At 45.2% G+C, this 18,083-nt stretch overlaps 1 protein-coding gene across 1 annotated transcript in view; it reads right to left on the minus strand.

The window, feature by feature from the left end:
* Positions 1-1,809: 1,809 nt before the first annotated feature.
* Positions 1,810-18,083, minus strand: part of SIRT5 (sirtuin 5) — a 51,674-nt gene continuing 35,400 nt past the window's right edge. The window contains exon 9 of the mRNA XM_077492216.1: positions 1,810-3,936. Within this exon, the coding sequence (XP_077348342.1) occupies positions 3,861-3,936 (76 nt within the window). The 3' untranslated portion in view covers positions 1,810-3,860. The remainder of the gene's footprint in view (positions 3,937-18,083) is intronic.

Below are 18,083 nucleotides of genomic sequence, written 5' to 3' on the forward strand. Positions count from 1 at the left end.
TGGATTTTTCGAAATACTGTCCCTCGTACTCGCATTTCGGCGGACAATCCGCCCGTGTGTATGCCAGTCCGCCGTACTTTTGAAATGAGCGGACTTTTCCCGCCCGGAGAAAAGTCCGCTCATTTCGAGCGGGTATCCAGGTAGGCGGGGCCCGCGAAGGAGACGTCGCTGGCCCCGCCGCCTGGTATGGACTTAAAGGGGAACCCCCAACGCCAAAAAAAAAAAATCGGCGTGGGGGTCCCCCCCCAAGTCCACAACAGACCCTTGTCCGAGCACGCTACCCGGCCGGCCAGGAAAGGGGGGGGGGGGCGAGCGCCCCCCCCTGAGCCGTACCAGGCCGCGTGCCCTCAACATGGGGGGGGTGCCTTGGGGAAGGGGGGGCCGCGCGGCCCCCCCACCCCAAAGCACCTTGTCCCCATGTTGATGAGGACAAGGGCCTCTTCCCGACAACCCTGGCCGTTGGTTGTCGGGGTCTGGGGGCGGGGGGCTTATCGGAATCCGGGAGCCCCCGGATACCGGCCCCCCACCCTATGTGAATGAGTATGGGGTACAATGTATCCCTACCCATTCACCTGTAAAATAAAAGTACAAAAAAAAAAAAAACACACACCAGATAAAATACTTTATTGCACAGCTCCGGGGGTCTTCCGTCTTCGGGGGTCTTCTCGCCGGACTCCTCCGCTATCTTCTTGTAGCTCTTTTGCTAGCGGAGGAGTCCAGCTTTCTTCCTCGCCGCCGGCCTCTTCTCCCGACTTCGGGGGTCTTGTCCCCCTCTTCGGTTCTTCTGCCGGGCCACCGCGCCTTCTTATAGCTCTTTTACAGGCGGTGGCTAATGACTAATGACACTAGCCGGGAAGGGGTTAACAGCTAGGGTGATCAAAGGGTTAAATGTGTGCTTAATAGCGCTTTGTGCATTCACTGTGTGCTGTTTTTACTAAGGGATGAGATGTTTTTTTTTATTACCTGGCTTGTAGGGAAACAAAAACTGGCACATCCTCGATGACAGGACAGAGCTCTGTATTGTTTACATTTACAGCGCTCTGTCCTGTCATTGGCCGGAACCTGCTGATCAGTTTGTGCTGTGACTAAAACTGTAAGTGCTGTATCACATGGACTATATTGTCAAAAGTATTGTGACACATGAACTTTAATGGTATTCCAGTCTTCCTCATCCATGTCTTTATGGACTGTGCTTTCTGCACTGGTCCAAATAAATTGGTGGAGGGGGGGAATATGGTCAGGGGTTGGGCTTGGCCCCTTAGTTCCAGTGAATGGAACTCTTAAGGCGTCCGCATACCAAGACATTTTGGACAATTTCATGCTCCCAACTTTGTAGGAACAGTTTGGGGATGTCCCCTTCCAACATGTCTGCACACCAGAATCCAGACTTTAAGCCAATAAAGACACCTTTGGGATGAATTAGAGCGGAGACTGCAAGCTAAGGCTTCTTGTCCAACATCAGTGCCTGACCTCAAAAATGAACTTTTGGAAAAATAGTCAAACATTCCCATAAACACACTCCTAAACCTTGTGGACCGCTTTTCCAGAAGAGTTGAAGCTGTTATAACTGCAAAAGGGTGGGCCACCTCAATACTGAATCCTACAGACTAAGACTGGGATGACATTAAAGTTCATGTGCGTGTAAAAGCAGGCATCCCAATACTTTTGACAATATAGAATATCTAGCACGTGATACAGCGCAGGGGAGCCGCTTTGCTGCTGTACTCCTACATAAGGTGGTTGGCAAGTGGTTAATAAGAGAAAAAACACTTTTCCTATAGTTCAAATATACAGTAACTGAGAAGCATGAAATCTGCATTTTTCCAAGTTTATTAACTTTACAAATGATTTTTGCAACAAACCTAAAAAACACAAAACCACACATTTGCAATTGATCTACACAAACACATTTGAAATCTAACTGATGTCCCTGATGCTGACATTTTAGGACGAAAAAAACTAGTGCTGCGAAAGTGATAATTTAGCAGCAATGTCAAGTGTGTGTTTACAGGCATACCCCACTTTTAAGTACACAATGGGGTTTATTTTCTAAAGCTGGAAAGTGCAAAATCAGGCTCACTTCTGCATAGAAACCAATGAGCTTTCAGGTTTTATTACCAAAGCTTAATTGAACAAGCGGAGGTTAGAAGCTCATTGGTTTCTATGCAGAAGCGAGCCTGATTTTGCGCTTTCCAGCTTTAGTAAATAAACCCCATTGTGTACTTAAAAGTGGGGTATGCCTGTATATAAAGTGGTCGGTATGTGCAAATCAACATATCCTAACAATGGCACTTAAACCAAAGTTAAGGATGTCCCCGAGAGGTTTGCAAGAAACCTGTAACATACAAGTAGTGTGCATGTCAATTTTTGGCCTAGATTATTTTGTCCACGGTATAGATGTAAAACATGAGCCCTAAACAGGTTTTCAGTTTAAAGTTAACTGTTCTGCTAGATAAAACAATGGAGTTTTTTTTTTTTTTTTCACAGAACCTTGCTAACACCAAAGAGTACCATTTTTACATTCATCTAGAAAACCCATTGCAAATTTTTATTGTACAAGAACAATTGGAGCTAGCAAAGAATTCAATTTAACATGAGACAAAATTAGTGGTGTGCAGTAACCTATAGCAATCAGATATAATCTTCCAGCAGGTTAGTATTTGCAGGTTAAGGCGTAATATATTCATATAATAATTAATATTAATATATCTCCCATTCCTTCTTACTAAGAGATCCATGCTGTAAGGCCAACATAAAGCCACACAGGTGCCTCTACAATTTCTATTGCTGATCCCACATTTCTGCATTAGAAATCCCTATTTATTCCTATGAGGAGGCAGTCTACCACTGGGATGAAAAAATGATGGCTTCTGCACAGTAATCAATTACATTTTTCTACACATACACAGAAGAAGCGAGAGGCCAGCTAGAGAGAGTATTCAGTGGTACATTTGTGGTTCTCTGTGGGCCCAACAGTGGGGTTGATTTACTAAAACTGAAGAGTGCAAAATCTGGTGCGGCTCTGCATAGAAACCAATCAGCTTCCAGGTTTCATTGTGAAAGCTTAATTGAACAAGCCAAAGTTGGAAGCCGATTGGATTCTATGCAGAGCTGCACCAGATTTTGCATATCAACCCCTGTGTATCTTGCAGGATAGTAGACAGAGTAAAAGACCTTTGGGGATCACTTAAAAGGATAAATATACAAAAGTTTAGTTATCCCTTACTGATTATTATGGGAACACTATTGATAAAGAAACAGACTGAACTGAGACTGAGCTGTGTCAGAGTGGCTCTATACAAACTGGAAAATTATTTCTGAGAAGGATTAGAGTAAACATCATGAACCTAAACCATTCAAACTTTTCATATTATGTAAAAATGCATATGCAGAGGTTACATTAAGTGAAAATCGCATGCCAACGTGATTAGCAGATCTAGAGGCCCAACCCCTCCTACGGCCTCAATGAGACTTGGGAGAAGTTAGGCAAAGAAAAAAGGGCGAGTTCTATTGTTGGATCTGCTGTATGTTTTGACAATCAGCAGTTTCGACCGTTTTCACTGCTTATGTATTTTTTTTCTGTTATATTTTCAGTTTGAATTGCCCATAATTTTTGGTAAAATAATTTTTGGTAAAATAATTTTTTGGTGATTTGTTCTGGTTAAAGATGAATCCTGGCAAATTTGTATCTGGTGCAATATGTTCATAGTGCAAGTGAACGATGTTCTGAGGACATCAAGAGAACCGAAAAAGTGGTAAAAAGGTCCGGTTCCTAGAAAATTCGGCCATTCTGTTGAACCAATCCTCCCCTTTTTGCTCATACACCAAAACAGTCCATTCGTTGCTTGTGCAAGTTAAATTCAAGAGATAAGCTCAGTTTCATGGCGAGCAAGTGCTGGAGGCAATGTTGTTCCACAAGGCCCCTGAAAATGAAACCTACAGAAAAAAAAAAAAAAAAAAAAAAAAAAAAAAAAAAAAAAAAAAAAAGCAAGAAAGTTAACAGGATGTATTTATTGGGAATTGAAGACATTTAGTAAAAAAACTGAGTATCCCCCAGTTTACCAGTTTTTAAATATGTTACAGATTCACGGGCAGCCCAGTGACTAAGTTAGCACCTCCACCTAGCAGCACTATGACAGGTACTTGTATAGTGACATTATATTATATATGTACACACACACACACACACACACACACATTATATATATATATATATATATTTATTATACACACACACACACACACACACACACACACACATTATATATATATATATACACACACACACACACACACACACACAGTATCTCACAAAAGCGAGTACACCCCTTACATTTTTTTAAAAATATTTTATTATACCTTTTAATGCGACAACACTGATGAAATGACACTTTGCTACAATGTAAAGTAGTGAGTGTACAGCTGGTATAGCAGTGTAAATTTGATGTCCCCTCAAAATAACTCAAACAGCCATTAATGTCTAAACCACTGGCAACAAAAGTGAAATTGTCCAATTTGGACCCAAAGTGTCAATATTTTGTATGGCCACCATTATTTTCCAGCACTGCCTTAACCCCCTTGGGCATGGAGTTCACCAGAGCTTCACAGGTTGCCACTGGAGTCCTCTTTCACGCCTCTATGGCGACATCACAGAGCTGGTAGATGTTAGAGACCTTGCGCTCCTCCACCTTCCATATGAGAATGCCCCACAGATGCTCAATAGTGTTTAGGTCTGGAGACGTGTTTGGCTAGTCCATCACCTTCACCCTAAGCTTTTTTTTTTTAGCAAGGCAGTGGTCGTCTTGGAGGTGTTTTTGGAGTCGTTATGTTGGAGCCCAGTCTCTGAAGGGAAGTGACCATGCTTTGCTTCAGTATGTCACAGTACATGTTGGCATTCAAGGTTCCCTCAATGAACTGTATTTTCCCACCACCATGCTTGACTATAGGCAAGATACGTCTGTACTCCTCACCTGGTTGTTGCCGCCACACACACACACACACACACACACACACTTGACACACACACTTGACACACACACTTGACACACACACTTGACACCATCTGAACCAAATACATTTATCTTGGTATCATCATACCACAGGACATGGTTCCAGTAATCCCCATGTCCTTAGTCTGCTTGTCTTCAGCAAACTGTTTGCAGGATTTCTTGTCCATCATCTTTAGAAGAGGCTTCCTTCTGGGATGACAGCCATGCAGACCAATTTGATGAGGCGTATGGTCTGAGCACCGACAGACTGACCCACCACTCCTTCAACCTCTATAGCTATGCTGGCAGCATTCATATGTCTATTTCTCAAAGACAACCTCTGGATATGACACAGTATGTGCACTCAACTTCTTTGGTTGACCACCATGGCGAGGCCTGTTGTGAGTGGAACCTGTCCTGTTAAACCGCTGTATGGTCTTGGCCACCATGCTGCAGCTCAGTTTCATGGTCTTGGCAATCTTCTTATAGCCTAGGCCAGTGATGGCGAACCTTGACACCCCAGATGTTTTGGAACTACATTTCCCATGATGCCCATGTGCTCTGCAGTGTAGCTGAGCATCATGGGAAATGTAGTTCCAAAACATCTGGGGTGCCAAGGTTTGCCATCACTGGCCTATGTCATCTTTATGTAGAGCAACAATTATTTTTTTCAGATCCTTAGAGTTCTTTGTCATGAGGTGCCATTTTGAACTACCAGTGACCAGTATGAGAGAGTGAACAATAACACCAAATTTAACACAACTGCTCCCCATTCACACCTGAGACCTTGTAACACAAATGAGTCACATGGCACAGGGGGAAGGAAAATGGCTAACTGGGCCCAATTTGGACATTTTCATTTAGGGGTGTACTCACTTTTGTTGCCAGCAGTTTAGACATTAATGGCTGTGTGTTGAGTTATTTAGAGAGAACAGAAAATGTACAGTTATACAAACTGTACACTCACGACTTTACATTGTAGCAAAGTGTAATTTCATCAGTGTTGTCACATGAAAAGATATAATAAAATATTTACAAAAATGTGAGGGGTGTACTCACTTTTGAGATACTGTACACAATCTAATATATATATTATATATATTTTTTATTTTATTTTTTTTATTACATTCACATTAGTCCCTGCCCTCAAGGAGCTTACAATCTAAGGGCCCTAACTCACAAACCAGGCATATGACATACTACAAACCTACCAGCATGTCTTTTTGAAGTCAGTCTAGGGAACTAAAGGTTGTTAGTTTGAATCCCAAACATGGCACTACCTGCACAGGGTTTCCATGTTCTCCCTGTGCCTGCGTGGGTTTCCTCTGGGTACTCTGGTTTTCTCCCATGCTCCAAAGACATGCTGGTAGATTAATGGTCTCCAGTCTAAATTGGTCCCATGTATGTATGCAAGTTAGAGACCTTAGACTGTAAGCTCCCTGAGGGCATGGAATGATATGAATGTATACTTTGTCAGGTTTTTTTCTGCGATTTGTGTCCCTATCATAGCGATAGCCCCTTACTTCCTGTCCTAACACCCTGTAGCACCAAAATATCTGTCATATTTTCAATTTTCTCCCTGACCTGGGAACAGTTCAGGTAGTGAAGTAATGAGAAATTTCACCAATGACACAGAGAAATAACAACCTGCAACAGGTTTTAACCCTACCATATGCTATTCAAAACAAGAAAAAGCTGCTGTGGGACTTTTTGGGTAAACTTTGGCATCATTTTAATTTGTAGTTTTTTTATACATAAAATATATATAATTTATACTTAAAATAAATGTGAAATAGTGCAAAAGTCTTGCAAGGTAGCAGCCAGCACTACAATCTAACAGACAATCATGTACCAATAATAACATAAAAAAAGTGCAGTGCTATAAATCTCCAATTATAAAACAAAAACAAATAGGGATATTAACAAATATACAGAAGTGCATTTAGCAATGACGCTGTGGAATAAGTCCAGGAATCTCCTACACAAGAAATTATAATAAAGTGGGTTAAAATTGGTGATTGACGTATGCCACAGCCATGGCATTGTCTGATCGGACGCCCCTGAAGTCTCATCGACCATGTGGAGAGGCACAGCCTGATCGCTCTTAGCTCGAGCAGATTGATCGGCAACTTGGATTCTTCCACCGACCAGAGGCCCTGAGCCGACTGAACCCCCATTACTCCCCCCAGCCGGATAGGCTGGCGTCCGTTGTGATCACTGTCCACTTCAGGAGGTAGGAACGACTTCCCGTACTGAATCACCGGGGACCTCAGCCACCAGATCAGCGAATCTCTGACTGACTGGCTCACCTGGATCTGTCGATCTAGGGACAACTGAGATTTGTCCCATTTTGTCAAAATCTCCTTCTGCAGGACTCTGGTGTGGAACTGGGCAAATGGTACTGCCTCGAAGGAGGCTACCATGAGCCCCAGTACTCGCATGCAGAAGCGGATCGATGACCACTTGTGGTTCATCAGCAGTTTTACCGCGGATCTGGTAGTTTGCAATTTGTCTGAAGGGAGAAAAACTCTTGGTTCCCTGGAGTCCAGCAGCAAGCCTAAGTACTCCAGACGCTGGGTCGGTACAATCACCAACTTCTTTAGGTTCAACGGCCACACAAATTCTTGCAGGGTCTGCATGGTGATCGCCACATCCGCCTCTAATTCTAAGGCGGAAGATGCCCTCAGGAGGAGATCGTCTAGGTATCCCAAGATCGCAATCCCACGTTGCCGCAGCAACGCCAAAACTTGGTAAAGACTCGGGGGGCTGATGCTAGACCAAAAGAGAGCAACAAACTGGTAGTGGGCTTCTGACTGCAAATCACACAAACTTTTGATGCCGAAGGCATATTGGTATGTGCAGGTACGCATCCTGGATGTCTAAAGACGCCAGGGAGTCCCCTTGGAATGCAGTGACTACTGAGCAAACTGATTCCATTCTGAACCTTTGCACTTTCACAAAGTGATTGAGGGCTGTTAGGTCTAAGATTGTAGTTCCCTGGAAGGAAGGTGTACGTCCGAACAGATTTGAGTAGAATCTCTGGAAACGTTCCGATTCCGGAACCGGTACAACCACCCCGCGACTCAGCAGGTCCCTTACTGCCCCCCAAGAGGGCTTCCCGGCGAGCCGGGGATATGGGTATGCTGGAGGGGAAGAATCCGTTTGGCGGCCACTGTTTGGCGGCCAAGAGAGAAACCATCTTGTAGCCGGAGGAAATCAGATCGCAGACCCATTGGTCGGATAGTCGAGAGGACCACCGGGCTGCAAACTCCTGAAGGCGACCTCCCACCCGAGACATGGGTGGGGGCAAACCTTCATGCGGTAGCACTTTTGTTTGCAGGCTTGTGGTTCCAGGGACGTTTTTGTCCTTCAGTGGTTGTCCTGTCGGGCTGGGGACCACCATTTAACCAAAGCTCCGGGCGGACGAAAAAGCCGTTTGTGAGCGAAAAAAAAAAAAAAAAAAAAAGAAGAGGGCCCTTGCCTACGGCGTGGCTCCATAGCCTTCCAGGCCTGTGGGAGTAGGGTACGCTTACCACCAGTGGCATTTTTTATAATGTTAGCCAAAGAGGCTCCAAAGAGCCGGCCTCCAAGGAAGGGAAGATCAGTCAGGGCTTTTTTGAATGCCTGGTCAGCAGACCAGCATTTTAACCAAATCAGGCACCTCAGCACCACTGCTGACACTGAAGCCCTGGATAACAGAGGAAGAGTATCCAGGGCCGCATCACAAACGTACTTAAGGCCTTGCACTAGTTGGTCTGCTAGTTCCACGCAGACAGGAGAAGCCTGCTCTTGAAATTTGCGGTGCAACAGTTTTGCCCACTCAGTTTCTACGCCACAAGTGCGGACGCCAGTACTGGTCGCACGGCTGACCCCACAACCGTAAACAAGGAACGAGCCACTGCCTCGGCCTTCCTGTCCGTGGGATCCTTAAATGCAGGAGTCTACCGGGATCGTGGTTACTTTATTTAACCTGGATACTTGTTGAGAAGGCTTTCCTCAAAAGGGTAACGCACCGCCATGGATTTAGGGCCTGAAAAGGTCCATTGCAGGCGACCTCATTCCTTGTAAATGAACTTGTCAAAATAAGTCAGATACGGGAACACCTTAGGTGAATGTGCTGGCTTGCAGGACCAAAGAGGACAGTTACATCAGCAGAGGGATCTACTGGCTCCTGAATCTTCAGGGTATCACGCACAGCTGTGATAAGTGCTCCAACAAGCGCTTTGTCGCACACGGACCCAGACGGGGACTCATTCTCTGTCCGAATGGTCCTGGTCAGCGTCATCTGACAAGACAGAGCACGGGTCACCAGCCTCAGCAGGACACAAGTCTGCGTCAGAGCTCTCCCCAAAGAACGGGGGGGGGGCAGGGGCTGCTTTTTTGCACCCTTTTTCCCATGTGTCACCTCCATCTTGGCAATGAACGAATTGAGGACTGCCGTCAGGGTGACCATAGGCACTGCGCAGTCTGCAGGCGACCCGGTTGCAATTGCCTGGATTTCAGGGGGAGAAACTCCAGTTTCTGAAGCCATGCTGACCCTACCCTGTCTGCCACCCGAAGGGGACTTAGGACAGTGACAGTCCCACCCTCCTTACAGCCACTGGCTGGGGGGCTCTTTCCCGCTGGACTCACCACCCTGAGGAGTTCTGCGCTATTCAGCAGGTAGTGCCTGTAAGTCCCTGTTGGCTCCCAGGTGCAGAGGAAACAGTGTTGTGTCGGTGGAAACAGCTGCAAATGGCGCTAAAAACCGTCTGAAGTGTGCTCAGGCTTCAAGAAAGTAGCCACCCAGCGTCCAGCACAAGGACATAAAACACAGGGGAAATGGCTGTAAGGGCACAGGAGCACATGCTGCCGCTAGAGCAGGGGTTGACAAATTTGCTTGGAATCTAGGAGCCAGCTAAAAAAGTTAGGAGCCAGGTCCGTGACGGCGATCTGGACCTGTCCCTGTCCCTGGCCTGACATGGAGACGAGTGAGGGGAAGATAGCCGCCCCCCCACCTGTCTCCAAGTCATTGCCCATAGCTCTTAGAGGGACATTTTTAAATTGCATTTTAGTGTAAATATGAGATGTGAGGTCTCTCTGACCCCAGATCTCATATATAAAAGAGGACCTGTCATGCTTTTTTCTATTACAAGGGATTTTTACATTCCTTGTAATAGGAATAAAAGTGACACACTTTTTTTTTTTTTAAAAGAACAGTGAAAAAAATAAAAATAAAAGTTAAAATAAGAAAAAAAAATTGTTTTAAATGCGCCCTGTCTTGCCAAGCTTGCGTGCAGAAGCGAACGCATATATGAAGCGGTGTTCAAACCACACATGTGAGGTATCGCTGCGATCGGTAGAGTAAGAGCAATAATTCTAGCCCCAGACCTCCTCTGTAACTCAAAACGTGCAACCTGAAGAATTTTTTAAACGTCGCCTATGGAGATTTTAAAGGGTAAAAGTTTGTCGCCATTCCATGAGCGGGCGCAATTTTGAAGCGTGACATGTTGGGTATCGATTTACTCGGCGTAACATTATCTTTCACAATATAAAAAATAAATAAATTGGGCTAACTTTACTGTTGTCTTTTTTTTTTATTAAATAAAAAATTTTTCCCCAAAAAAAGTGCGCTTGTAAGTCCGCTGTGCAAATATGGTGTGACAGACAGTATTGCAACGACCACCATTTTACTCTCTAGGGTGTTAGAATAAATAATAAAAAAAAAATATATATATAATATATATATTTTTTTTTTTTTGTTTTGTTTAGGGGTTCTAAGTAAAGGGATGGAGAAAGACTGGCCCATTAGCATTGTTGGTTGTAATTCCAACGGCCACCACAAGAGGGCGCCAGATTCCAGAAGGAACCATAGGATCACAGAAGGCCTCAAAGCCGGGGGCTCAATTACCGGCCGCCTGCGGCGCGGCCCGACGCGATCGCACGGGGGGGGTCCACGGAGACGGGATACCCCCAGCTATGCTGCCCCAGGCGCAAGGTCGCTGATTCTAGTCGCCAATGCGACCTGGTTTTGTCGAGCACTGCGCTAGAGAACACACAAAAAACGCGTTCAGGCTACAAGAAAATGTCCGCTGGTGTTCTGAATAGGAAATCACCAGGAAAATGGCCGCTGAAGCCCAGGAAAGCATGCTGCCTTGCCCACACCTAAAATGGCCGCTGAAACCAGCTCCATTAGTTACAGGGAGAAATCAATGGCGGTGAGCACACCGCTGCGCAGGACATCAGCATGGCCTCACAGACACCTTCCAGGGGCATGAAAACAGGACCCAGGACACAGCTAGCCAGCGCACCCCCCCCCCCCCAGAGAGACCCTGCATAACACACACACACACACACACCGCTCAGCAGCCACATGCAGCATCCCCCACAGGGAGAGGGAGGAAAGATAGGGACGGGGAGAGAAGAGAGGGAGGTGAGGGACCCCCGAGTTGACCTCCCAGGGAATGCCCAGCTGCTCAGCCCCGCTGAGGCAGGGAGAACTGTACTTACCAGTCCTGAAGAGCTGGGAGACATTCCATCACAGACCCACTCACTGATCAGTACAGGGTGGCTGCTGGCCCAGCATACTGTGACGCAGACATCAGTAGCCCAGTCATATGTATGCCCCGGAGCATAAAAGCTCACCGACCACCTCGGGGCGGAGGTTTCGTCATGGCCTGCTTAGCGCGTAGGTGCGGCCTGCACACGCTCGATGGCCGGACTGGGGAGACTACAAGGATAAGCGTATCCAGTCTGTCACCCAGCCAGCTGTTGATAGTAGATCACAGGATCAATCTTGCGCAAAAAGTCCGGCTTCTGCAGAAAAAAAGCACGGACCGATGGGCCCACAGGGTTCCTAGGTCCTTCTCCTTCACTAGGCAAAATAAAACTGATGGCTGCATGACAGGCTGGAGGGTTGTTGCCCAAGGGACCACCCCCTGGGCGGAACTAAGAGTTCTGAGTGTGCTGCGGGGCGTGACCAGATGGAGAAGGAGGAAGGTGTGCATGTGTGAGTGAGCGGACGTTCCGCCTCGCTCTCCCCTCCACGCTGGTAGTGTACCGCAACGAGCGGTGTTTTTTTCTCACCGTCCCGTCGAAACCTCCCTGCAGTGGATGATGGATGAGGTGACCGGCATTTAGCCGACCGGATGAAAGGATATCTCTCGCTGTCCACCCCCACGCTTTGCTGTAGCGAGGGCGCTCCGTGCAAGTCTTTGATGGAAGGGGATAGGTTTCCTCTCTGACTGCTGCTGCAACACTGGAGTTAACCCTTGAGAACGAGGGGAGGTGGAGATCTCGGATCAGCTACGTACAGCAGGGGAATGATATGCAGGAGACACCATGCAGATAAGTGCAAGAAACTGGTGAGAAAAAATATTGCCATGTGGTGTGATGAACCTGAACTGTTAAGTGATTAAGATATGGTATACAGGAGAAGGAAGATGCATTAGTCTTTATAATCAATTCCTGTGTGTAAACCCTCCTGCAAAACTTCCTGCCTGTTCCCTTATTGTCTTAACCCTGAAAAGAACTTTCCACTGAGGAGAAGACTGAGAATTGCAAAAGGAAAGGAAGTAATGAAACCTTTTTTTTTAATTTACCTTTGGAAGAGACTTTCTATCTTTGCCTTAAAGTGCTTGGCTACATATTTAAATTTAAAACCTGGAACAGGAGATACTGAGGTTTTGACATAGTTCAGAGCTTGCAGCACAGAGTGTAAAATGGTGTAGTACATGCCCATTTGTGATGCTCCATTTCTTTCATTTGCCCCCTGATGGGAGAAGCCTGTTATTAACTCCTTCTGTGTAAATCTCCCCTGTATAAAAACGCTCTCAAAGCCGCAAATCGAGAACGCCCTGTTTATTAGAGTCTGGGGAAACAAAAAGTCCCACTTTAAAGGGACTTTAACCAGCTTTGAAGTGGTAACCTATACCGAGCAGTTTGGGAGGTTGGAGCTGGAACTGTGTTGATTCCCCCCTCCCCCCCCCCCTTTCTTTTTTTTTTTTTTTTTTTTTTTTTTTTTGGGGGGAATCTCTAGAAGCGCAACTCAGTGTTGTGTGTGCTTTTCTATCTCCAGGACTCCTTATTACTATCTTGCCCAAGGGTGAGAGAGAAATTAAACATATATATATATGTATATATATATATATATATTCTCTGAGGATATTTCTGTGGAGCAAATAAAATCATCATGCCGTCACATCGTGCGACTAAAGCCAGTCAAGCAGCTGCAGCCGCAAAATTAGAAAAGTATGCCCATAATCCGGGCCAGGGGTCTAGTCAGACTTCTCCCAAGGGTCCACAACAGGGACAGCAACCCCAAACTAACAGGTTATCTGGTATTAAAGGCACCAGGAAAAGTCAAGGGCTAAGTCAGTCTCAAATCGCCTTGGAGGAAAAGGAGGGAGGTGTGGATACAGAGGGCCAACCTAAGGAGGGGAGTATGGAAGGGGCAATTGGCCCATTGGAAGGAGGTCTGCAGGGAGGACTTGACCCAGAACCAGAGCCAACATTAAGGGAGGTTTTGATGGCAGTCAACCTCTGTAGAGAATCCCTGGGAGGAATGAGCACCCAACTTATTTCTATTCGAGAGGAATTAGTGCATACTAGACAGGATATTCAAAAGATCCAGGATAGGACCACAGTACTTGAGGAGCGGCTGGGACGGGTTGAAGATGATTTGGCCCCCCTGATCAAGGAAATCAGGTCAATGCAAGATCAGTTAATGAAACAGGACAACAAATTAGATGAAATGGAAAACAGGATGAGGAGGAAGAATATTCGGATAGTAGGCCTGCCAGAAAATTGTGAAGGTTCAGACTCTATAGCCTTTCTGGAGAAATGGCTTAGGGATATGTTTGGTCAGGACGTTTTTTCTTCAATGTTCTCTATTGAGAGGGCACATAGAGTCCCCTCAAGACCCCCACAGATGGGTGCCCCTCCAAGACCGCTTCTGGCTAAGCTACTATTTTTTAAGGATAAAGAGACGATCACCCGGAAAGCCAGGGAAAAGGGTAAGATCGTATATAATGGCTCGCGTGTGTCGATCTTCCCGGATTATTCACCAGACCTTCAAAGAAGGAGGGCCAAATTTGGGGAAGTTAAAAGGAAGCTCCGCCAAATGGACATGGTATATGCATTACTTTACCCAGCAAGACTACGGATAAATACCCCCGAAGGGACTATAATTTTTGATAACCCTGGAGGTGTGGAGGAGTGGTTGGAGTCGCACCCCCGAAGACTTTAGTAGTGATGGATTTTTCCCCCTTCCCATTTTTTTTTGGTCCCCCCCTTTTTTTTTTTTTTTTTTTTTTTTTTTTTTTTGTTCCCTGGGGGGGGGGGGGGGGTTTCCTTTTTCTTCTCCCCCCTCCCCTTTATGCCTTAGATGTAATCCCATTTTTGTTTAGATTGTTTTGTTTGGGGAGGAGGGGGGGAGGGGGATCTGAGGGGGATTTGAGGGAGGGGAGGGTTACGCATGCCCCCCCCCTGACTAGGGGGGTTGGCGGAGCCCTCACGACCTTGAATATTGATTAAGCTGCATGGGGTAATATTTTTGTTCGGTGATTTTGGAGGGGAGGGGCGGGATGGGGGGTGGGTGGGTAGTAAGGTTTAAGTAAAGCATGTGGAGTGATCCACAGATAAGGTGTGTGTGGGAAGGTCACAAAAAAAGGCCCCAGGTGATGCCTAAAGAGGCAATGGGAGAAGAGTGGGAGGAAGGTGTATGGTATGGGTGTGGTGAAAGTAGTACATGGTGGTCAAAGCTTGAGTGGCAGGTGGGAGAAGTATGGATGAGGATTGTTTTTGTAACTAGAGCACTATATAGAGCACATTTATTTATAAAAAAACAAAGGGCAAAAAGATATTATATAAGAGAGAGTAGTAGAGGAGGGTCACGAGGATATACACTTAGAGGAAATCAATGGTTGAAAGCCTATTATATCAAAGGGAATATTAAAGATGAGTTACACATATTAACTCTTAGGCACTGTCACTTTAGTTATCACTTTAGTTAATAATGAGTGAACGCACTGTATTAGAGGGGAGAGGTCTTATCTTTTACTCCTGGAACGTTAGAGGGATGGGGGATCTGAAGAAGAGGATGGCAGTTAAGTTATCAGCACTGTCTCATGGAGCAATGCTTCTTTTTCTCCAGGAGACACATTTTACCAAAACCATCACTACCCAGCTAGGCTGGAGGGAATATCATATCCAATACCATTCGTGCCATACCTCCTTCTCTAGGGGAGTTAGTATTTTTATTAAAAGAGGGGTGTCATTTAACTGTCTACAGGTGAAGATAGATGAACAAGGAAGGTATATTTTTTTACACGGTATTTTAGAGGGAAAGACTTTGATTCTGGCCAACGTTTATATACCACCACCATCCACTATGGATGTCTTATATGACCTGGTTGAATTTGTGTTGGATAAACCGGAAGTCCCACTGATACTAATGGGTGATTTCAATATGGTTATGGACAATCTACTGGATAGATTTCCTATCGGGAGGGCTCAGCATAGGGGTCGAAGCGAGAGTCCCCTATCACAATTTTTGGGAGAAATGGGTCTGAAGGACCTTTGGAGACTCCAGAATCCAATATCTCGTACCTTCTCGTGTCTCTCCACCACATATTCAACCCTGTCAAGGATAGATATGATTATGGGGAACGACGAGGCGGTAGCACTAATAAAAAAAATAAGGTATATGCCAAGAAGTTTATCGGACCACTCAGCAATAAAGAGCTGCGTGGACGTAGGAGAGAGAAGTCAGCAAAAAGGATGGAGATTTAGCCCTACCTGGTTGGAGTTAATGAGGGATCCAAAGGAAGTACTGAGCTCACTTAAAGAATTTATAAATTTCAACTCAGGTTCGGCCCAAACAGGGATGGTATGGGACACATTGAAAGCCTACCTCCGAGGCCTTTTAATACAACAGATGTCTAAAATCAAGAAACAGTCTGGGGAAAGGGAAGAGAATGCCTCAAGGAGTGTGGTAAATTCAGAAATTCAGTACATCAAAAACTCAACACTAGATAATCAGGGAAAATGGATGAAAGCGCAGCAGGAATATCGTTATATAATGTTGGAGAAGGCCGAAAATAAACTCCTATTTAAGAAACAATTGGTATTTGGGGAAGGAGAAAGGATAGGTCGGATGCTAGCATACCTGGTGAAAACAAACTCTGCTCCGTCCATGGTTCCCAGGATCAGTATGGCAGACGGCAGGATATCTACTAATAAATTAGATATTTTGGAGAGATTTAGAGCGTACTATGAGGACCTATACCAATCTAATCAGGCCGAGATGAGGGAGGAAATGGATACATTCTTTAGCCCGTTGGCTATCCCACATCTTTCGAAAGAAGATGGTGATATGTTAGATTGTCCTATAACAATCGAAGAGATTCGGTGTATAGTGCAGGAAATGACAGGTCAGAAAGCCCCAGGCCCAGATGGTCTTCCGGTGGAGGTCTATCGTCACTTTGGTGAGGTATTAATCCCAGAGCTCCTAAATGTTTTTAACTGGGCGATAGAAGCAGGAGAACTTCCTCTCTCAATGAGGGAATCAAATATAATAGTGTTGCCAAAGGAAAACAAGGACCCTCTCAACCCCTCATCATATAGACCTATCTCTCTGTTGAATCTCGATGTAAAGATCCTAGCTAAGGTCTTGGCAAAGAGATTGAACGGAGTGATAGGGAAAATTATCCACCCTGATCAGTCAGGATTTATCCCTGGGAGATCCACAAGCACAAATATAAGACGGGTCTTTTTGAACCTCCAGTTACCAGTGGATGGAGTTGGCCAGAGAGCTGTCCTGTCATTGGACGCGGCTAAAGCCTTTGATTCACTGGAGTGGAGTTACCTGTGGAGAGTCTTGAGTGAATACAGGGTGGGCCCGGTATTTATAAAATGGGTTAAAATGTTATATAGTTGCCCGGAAGCAAGGATTAGAGTCAACAACGAAAGCTCGACTGGGATCAGTTTGAAGAGAGGTACGAGGCAGGGGTGTCCCCTGTCTCCTCTTTTGTTTGCCATGGCAATTGAACCTTTGGCTATATCCCTGAGGTCAAACAGCAGGATAAAAGGTTTTAGGAGAGGAAAGGAAGAAGAAAAGGTAGCATTATTTGCAGATGATCTACTGTTTCTCGGAGATGTTTACCACTCAATTGGGGAGGTGATGCATAGAATTACCAACTTTGGTCATCTTGCGGGCCTAAAAATAAACTGGGACAAATCCTGTATATTGCCTATAGACCCACTTGACAGCCCTTTACCATGTGAAGCAGCTCATATCCAGATAGTGAGTAAAATGAAATACCTGGGTATATGTATTTCTAAAGACCCTAAGCACTATATGATAGACAACCTGGTTCCATTGCTATTTAAATTCAAACAAAAAATTAAGATATGGAAGAAATTACCACTCTCAGTAGCGGGTCGATGCAACCTTATTAAAATGATTCTTTTGCCGCAACTCCTTTATGTATTACATAATTCTCCAATATGGATATATAAAGACTGGTTCCACAAGATAGATACTATATTTAGAGAATTGATGTGGAAGGGGGGACGTGCACGTATTGGGTTAAAGACTTTACAACTTTCAAGTAATGAAGGGGGAGTTGCGCTCCCACACCCGTTTAATTATTTTATAGCAGCACAGCTACAACATCTGGCAGGAGAGGGGTTGGGGAGAGGGGGGTTGAAGAGGGGATCCCCTCTCGAACAATTCCTCGGAAGGCCAGTAGTGGTAGCATTAGAGGCAGGGGCACTTACACGGGATATCCCTACCTTGGGACTAATGATTAAGGTGTGGGAAACAACCAAAAGAATACTGGGTTATGGGGGATTTACGGAATATTCCCCTCTATGGGCAAATAAAAAGTTGGAAGAAGTTTCAAAAATAGGACAAGTAAGGGAATGGGAAAAAAGGGGTATACACTTTGTCCATCAGATTTATCTAGATGGCAGAATGAAACAATTCCAAGAGCTAAGGAATCAGTTTCTAATCCCGAAAAGATCCTTTTTTAGATATTTGCAGATTAGGCATGCCTTGAATAAACAGTTCCAGGAGACAGCAATGGTATGGAGTGAGATACCCGTTATAGAAGA

Source organism: Lithobates pipiens, unplaced genomic scaffold (genome assembly GCF_037356315.1).
Source record: "Lithobates pipiens isolate NorthernLeopardFrog02 unplaced genomic scaffold, aLitPip1_a1.2 Scaffold_19, whole genome shotgun sequence".
NCBI classification, from domain to species: domain Eukaryota; kingdom Metazoa; phylum Chordata; class Amphibia; order Anura; family Ranidae; genus Lithobates; species Lithobates pipiens.